Here is a 7,237-nt window from a genome sequence, read left to right on the forward strand (position 1 = left end):
TTGATAAATCTCACATCCAACTGGTACGAGCGATCTATCTGACTTAGACCACAGGTAGTTTTCTCTGTTTAAGGTGCAGATTAAACACGCGTAAACGTTTTTTTTCTCCGACAGTTACATAGGGATATCCAAATATTTCTTATTAAATCTATCTGGCCTTATTGTATGCCACAATTGCACGAGAAAATGGCATAATTCATGTTCTTTCATAAGTTTCTGAATACACAATCTATTGAATGATAGATAGATTTCACATTCTATCGCAAAGGTGCAGTCAGAAGAAAATTGGGAAGAATTTAACATTTTTGAATGTGATAACATTATAATTTCGAAACTTGGGATATTTTTTTGTTATTCCTGTTGGTTCCTCATTTGAATGATTTAATGACATAACACCGTACACAGCGCTTGAATATGAAGTCAAGAAGCAAAACTGCTTACCGAAAAATACTCTTAGACAGAAATTATGGTTGATGGCTGCTTTTCAAGAGTGGGCTCGTTGGAGAAACGGGCAGGTAACTTTTATTAAACGTTTTCCTTAATGCTTAAACAACCCTAGGGTTCAGGATATTTATTGGTTGTTCGGCTGAAGTTGAAAATATTTTACTTGACGTATAGATTCGTTTATTTATTGTATGCTTTATATAGACCCTGCATTGACTACTTTTCTTCATTCATGAACAGAAAAAAAATATTACAAACGTCCCTCTGAAGCCTTAAAGCATAGAATTTCCTTAGCGTTGTAACCGCAGCCCAGTCACCGTTCGGAAACTCAACCCCCTTGCCCACCAGTGGAATACCGTCTTCCCAAACCAGTAAATGAATGTACATCTACAGTGTCTACTATTAAGAGTGAGCCATGCGATTATTGAAATCACAGTGCCTGAAAATATTAGCACAAAAGCCGTCGTAAAATTAAGATAATATATATATTTAAATAGATAGATAAACGCATTTAACATTATTATTGCTAGTTTTTTCTTATTTACAAATACAGTAATTATTCTGGTAAAATGATGAAATATCGAAATAAATTGGCCAAAGGACTATTGCTACCTGTTTGTTTTTTAAGAAGGGAATTACACTATTTACTTTACAATATCCCCTCATAAAGCGTGCATATAACGGGGTTTTCCTTTCAGTTGAATACAAACATGATAGTTATATCAAACACTTTACTGTGATGTGTGGGATATATCAAACACTTTTTAGCCTCTCTGATTGGCCGAGAGAAAACAGCTGTGGTCTAATATTTGTATCACGGAGTTAAACCGAAATAACTTATCATTACATTTATTGTACATTGAACGCATGAATTGTTTTTATTCTTTGTTAGTATTTGGAACGTTGGATTTCTATTACTTTAAACAAACATTGAGATAATTTGAAATCAAGTGCTATTAATGAAAAAAAGATACACATCGATCGATTTGTGGAAAAGGTGAATACACTCAAACGAAACGGCATATGTTGACAAACGATAATTGCTGTATATTTATGCATTTGGAAGTTATAGGTACTAGAAGTAAAAATAATCGTAGAAGTACGCGTTTAAGGAGTGTTTATGTTCTGTACTTGAAAATAAACTATCTCTCAGTTAATATGTAGTACGTTAAAGGTATAAAATTTATTTTGAATTGACGTTTCTTCATTAACAAATAGAGTGGTATATCACATACCTTAAGGATTGTTGCAGTTTGTGTATAAATGGAGAAATTTTACAATTATTTGAAAGATCTTTTCTTTGTTGACAATGGCAACAATGAAATTGAAGACATTGCAAAGGGAGTGGATATTCTCCTTCACCGCTACGTAGATTTAATAAGAAAGGAAGTTCCTGATCTGAAGATCGACCGGCTACAGTCTAGCGGAAGTATGACAGAACAGACAAGAATCTGGGAACGTCTTAGCGACACTTCTCGTCATCCTGACATCGAATTTGACTATTTGTCAGTCATTAATAATAAAGACATTAGCTTTGAGAGATCCTGTCTTGGTCATATGCGAGTTATTTCAGACACAGATGTTGATACGTTGGAAACGAACTTCGTCGACTTAAATAGCATCGTCGAAAGGTTTTGGCAAGCATTTGTGACGGTAGTCAAAAGAACATGTTCGTGTTTTGAGAAATGCGAAGAACGTGTGTTGCCATTTGCCTTTACAATTACCGTGTTAAGAAACAGACATGGATGCAATGTATGTGCAACAACAATGGGCACTGGGACGCTTCGGCTTTCATATGTTCGTCCACATATAAGTGCACACCATATACACCCTATACAACTAGAATGGCTTAGTGAGAGAAAGCTTTGTTTTGCGCCAAAGAAAAGTGAAGATCATAAAATACAAAAACATTTATTGGATACCATAGTCATACATGCAGACTTTTTACCTGCGTTTGAAATCAATGTACCAAATACTACAGGGAATACAATTCTCGGAAACAGAAGTGAGCACCACTGTTTTCTTGTTCCGAAACATTGCAAGCAACATGACGAATGTTGGCGAATATCGTACTGTCTTAGCGAAATGGAAATTTTACAGAATACAACACAAGATCATCGTGACGTATATAAATTGTTGAAAGTGTTTCAGTCATTGTTTAAAAGTGGTCTAAAATCTTACCATATAAAAACTGCGTTACTTCATCATATAAGCACATGTCAAAATGTCGAAGAAGGTAGGAATGGGTGTCTTCAAAAAACGCTCGACTTTCTCGTGGATGGAATGATGAATCGTAGTATGCCCCACACTATAGAAGGACTTAATTTACGTGATGTTTTTAGTGAACATAGTCTTTATCTGTATCAAGCACAACTTTTCTACGTTGTGCTTTATAATGCGCTAGGATCGGACGAAATTCGGTACAAGAATTCAAGAAAAAAAGAGATCAAGGTAATACTAGACGCGTTTGTCTTGGATAATGGAAAGAGCCTTTTCGATGTAGGCAGACACGTAATGGACGGAGAAGAATTATACGATGTATTGCTAACAGAAATAATGAAGCTAGGGGAATGGGTGTCAAAGAAAAGAGTAAATGAATTTCGTGAATTCGTTTTAAAAGGCGAAACTTGTGCAATTTTATGACAATTATCGAGTCATATTATAATTAAAAAATGTAGTATGAACTAGAGTGCAGATCATAACTAACGAAACAATTTTACTTTAGAACCCAAAGACACTAATAAAACCATATCACGCATGGAAATGCACGCCTATATGAAAGCCACGTTATGATGAAAACATGAAAAGTTCACACATTATGTTGAAATGAGTGTTAGATTTGAAATGGCTTTTAGTGTAAAGATTCATTTTCGGGATACATTGATTTAGCTATGAACTGTGTTTTTTTCTATATCTAATAACAGAACTGCATTACTTCATACTAATTTAATACTATTTCAAACTTAGGTAATATTGTTATACTAATGGATACATTACTGACGTAATAACCATAATGCTCGAATAATAAATCTTCTGATCACGTAACACTAACAGTTTTAGATTATCTTGTAATTTGACAATAATTCAAATCACAACCCAAAGATACATAAACATTGTAATACAACTCCAACAATTATAGAAACTTTTTTCATTCAACAAAAGTCTAGGTCTAGCTTAACATAAACTTTTTTAAGATATTATAAGGTGCCGAAATATACATTAATGTCTCGGTCGTTAGCGTATGTTTATAGTGGTTAAATGATAATCGAAAATTAGTCCAAGGTCAAAACGATAGTGAACGCCGAATAAACAAATAAGATAATTTTGTTTAAAAAGTGTGTAATGCTTCAACACAATTTAACTCGTGAAATTATTTGTACCGATACTCATTTTAAATTGTATAAGGGTATATAGTGAGTGAACAGGTGAAAGTCAATTTATTTTCGTTTTTATATTTTAGGCAGATTTAAATCTTATTCTAAATATTCTCCAATACTAACTGTTGTTCAGTCACCATAATAACAATCTTTTTCAATAAATAGTCAATTCAGCTCCACTTTAAAAAAAAGACTGGTTAAGTATGAAGAATCTGAACTCTAAAGCGAATGTGTACTTTCAGTAAATTAAACAAAAAGTCGGAAAAAAACTTAGTAAAAGTGATCGTGGACTTTTTCATAGAGCTTGAAAGTTTGCAACTGCGCTTCCTTGAAATATGATAAACAAGATCAACAAGGAAAAACGCCGTTCAATAAACGCAACCCCCATACGACCCAGCAACAAGAACCAGTGGCAAGGAGCCCAGGCGGACCCCAAACAAAAACGAGGACAGGACACAAGACAGAGCACGGACAGGCCAATCACCAAAATGATAAATAACCTGTAACTGATAAGGAATTCAAAGAAAACAAATAATTATATATAAATGATTGAATAATATAAAATAATTTGTAACTGATAAAGAATTCAAAAAACAACAACAACAAATAAATGATTGAATAATAGGACCAATAATAGTAAAACTTCAAATAACAAGTAAGACAATTTCAAGTTACAGACTCATCGTAATGAACTATACATGAACTATACATGTACATTAGTCAATATTGATCAACTTTTATATAAATAAAATAAGCAAAGTCTATTCCATGTACTTTTTGACAACGATCTCCATATATCAATTTTATATTTCTTCAGTCAAATGATATATCACAACTGTAAGGGTCTTTTAACTATTCTTGAATAACGTGTCAAGATGTCAATATCGACTTCTAAATTCTAAATATAATTTTTTTCTTCAGCCAGTGCTAGGGGGCGTGGACGGTAACTACCGTCCATGAACAGACTCAGTCAAACCGAGCCTGCAACATTTTCAATTTGGTCGTGTTGGGCTTTTTTAGGGATTCTGTTTTTCTCTATTTTACCGAAATAGCTTTATAAAGTTAGGTCTGTATGCGTACGTTGCGAGGTGTCGGCAACTTAATACAATAAAATCAACAGTGAAAAATTTACCATTCTAATAGAAATTTCACCTTTTAAAATAAACAATACTCAAGTACTATTTGGAAAAAAAATTATTACCACTGTTTAAATTTTCAAAGAACTCTGACAGGTTCTAGAAGGCTAGCAGCAAATACTTTTTTAGAACAATTATTATTTAAACCTATGAAAATAATTTGTTAAGCATTCCAAAAAATATGCCATCGAAATTATCAAAGATGAACTTGTATATTAATTTCTTAATAGTATTTGAGTGTGTTTAGTACTGCTACTGATGTTTTGATCTGAGCGGTGTGCCTAGGGTGTATATCATATTTCATATTTGTAAGCAATTAAAATGGCGGAATATTGATACAATGTTTACATTTTAATATGTTCTTTGAATACAGACAAACTGAATAATTCCAACGGTAAAATCACACATGAATTATACAGTTAATCCATTTCTTTGTCTATATGAATAACTTTTGAATTTACTAAATGAGTTTTTGATTGATTTACACACAGCTTGTTTTAAAAAACAGTTTATGGGTGGAGAACGGCACATAACATTACCCCCGCCTCAGAGACGCAAAGTTCCAACTGCATATCCTTCACTGTTACACTTCTATAGTATTCCCGGGCTTAAAGTACATGTCATGAACAAAATAATTTACTGTATGGTATCCACTCCCTCCGCCTGTTCAAACTTCCGTAATATCTTGAATGGTTGTGATTGCCTTTACATTAAGATGCTAGCACCTACCTACTTTTCTGTTATCCCTTGTTTTTTTCTTTTCCTCATTCCTCTTATCTTTAACGTTACTTTGTTCTTTTGATTCTACAAAACCTACACCATAACTTCTTATAAACCTCCTAAAATAAGAGCCTAATGCTGCAAAACTTTTGATTTATTTTGCGGTTTTGTGTCTGGGCCATGCTGTTTCTTTCGAAATGTTGCAATGCCTTGGTCGAACACACTCATTAGATACTATATGCCAACGAGAACTGTTTTCTGTTGCAGCATTTCACACATTTTTGGTTTGAGTTCAAGTCCTGCAGCTTTTATTCTCTCCAAAACCTGTTCGACTCTGTAAATATGTTCTTCGAATGGTGAAACGAAAACAATAATGTCATCTATTTATATCAAACAAAATTAGGACAATATAATCAAAATTCAATAATTTGAAGGTCAAGGTCACTTAAAGTTCAAGGTCAAAATCAGTTAAATTTTAATAAAGCTTTGCCAAAAGGTTGATTTGTCCAAGTATGAAGATAATCCATTGACTACTTACCAAGTTACAGCTTATTATAGCAATTATGAGTGAAATTTTAATAATTTGACCTTCAAGGTTAAGGTCATACATGAGTCAAGGCCAAGTTGTGTTTGATATACATAAAGGTCTCGACCAAAAAGGTGTTGTCTCTAATAATGAAGTTAATTCATTTATAAATAACAAAGTTATAGCCAGAAAAGAAAACAAGATAACTTAATCAATTTGGGTTTGACGGTAAATATAAATTTAAGGTCAAAATATGATAAACAAGATCAACAAGGAAAGGCGGCGTTCAATGAACGCAACATCACATTTAAATTATTAAATATGTTTGCTCGGTGACAAACCAAAATTCAATTGTCAATGTCATTTAAAGGTCAAGGTCAATTCAGTTTTTAAAAGGTCTCGTCCAAAAGGTTTTTTTTTTTGAAGTGGTAATTGCTAGCTACCGTCTACTACCGGCTTGTTGGGATATTACACTTTTCATTATCCCTCATGTACAAACCGAGTCTCATTTTCACGTAATTATGTTGTGATTAATACTTCCGAGGGATTACACTTTATCCAGATTTTTTAGCAGAATAAAATATGAACTGGTAAAATTTTGAAACATCCGCAAATGTGCTCATATGGCGGTTATCATGGAACATTCAATGTGTCATGTTAGTTTCATTCCATGAAAAAACGGCATATGGTCCAAAAGTAAATAATTTTAGCAAATGGAATACTTTTTGGCTTGCAACAAACATGTTATCGATAGGAGCAATGTGAAATGTCATACTCCCGTAATAAAACAAGATATGTATCTACCTAGCATACAGAAAGTCGGTAATTCAGGTGCTCGCTCGTACCTTAAATAATGCAAAGGAGGTCATCTGAATTATTCCTCATCATGTTAAACTGGTATGTCGCAATATAACTTCTAATGTGTTGGTGCGACATTTAACCAAACGAAAACGAAACATCTCAAGGACAGTATAAATTTAAATGTCAAATGAAACTGCATTTTACATACAATGCATGTGAAAATTGTGTTAAAT

General features: G+C 33.2%; 1 protein-coding gene across 1 annotated transcript; it reads left to right on the forward strand.

The window, feature by feature from the left end:
- The first annotated feature begins 1,299 nt into the window (after positions 1 to 1,299).
- Positions 1,300 to 3,495, forward strand: LOC132716554 (uncharacterized). Its single transcript, XM_060699851.1, has one exon. The coding sequence runs from the start codon at positions 1,708 to 1,710 to the stop codon at positions 3,085 to 3,087; it is 1,380 nt and encodes a 459-aa protein (XP_060555834.1). The 5' UTR covers positions 1,300 to 1,707; the 3' UTR covers positions 3,088 to 3,495.
- Positions 3,496 to 7,237: the final 3,742 nt, after the last annotated feature.

This window comes from Ruditapes philippinarum, unplaced genomic scaffold (genome assembly GCF_026571515.1).
Source record: "Ruditapes philippinarum isolate M1 unplaced genomic scaffold, ASM2657151v2 ctg2970_1_1_1_1, whole genome shotgun sequence".
In the NCBI taxonomy this organism is placed as follows: domain Eukaryota; kingdom Metazoa; phylum Mollusca; class Bivalvia; order Venerida; family Veneridae; genus Ruditapes; species Ruditapes philippinarum.

Excerpts from the sequence above, each read along its gene's own strand:
- LOC132716554 (XM_060699851.1), top strand. The coding sequence starts at position 1,708 with ATGGAGAAATTTTACAATTATTTGAAAGATCTTTTCTTTGTTGACAAT.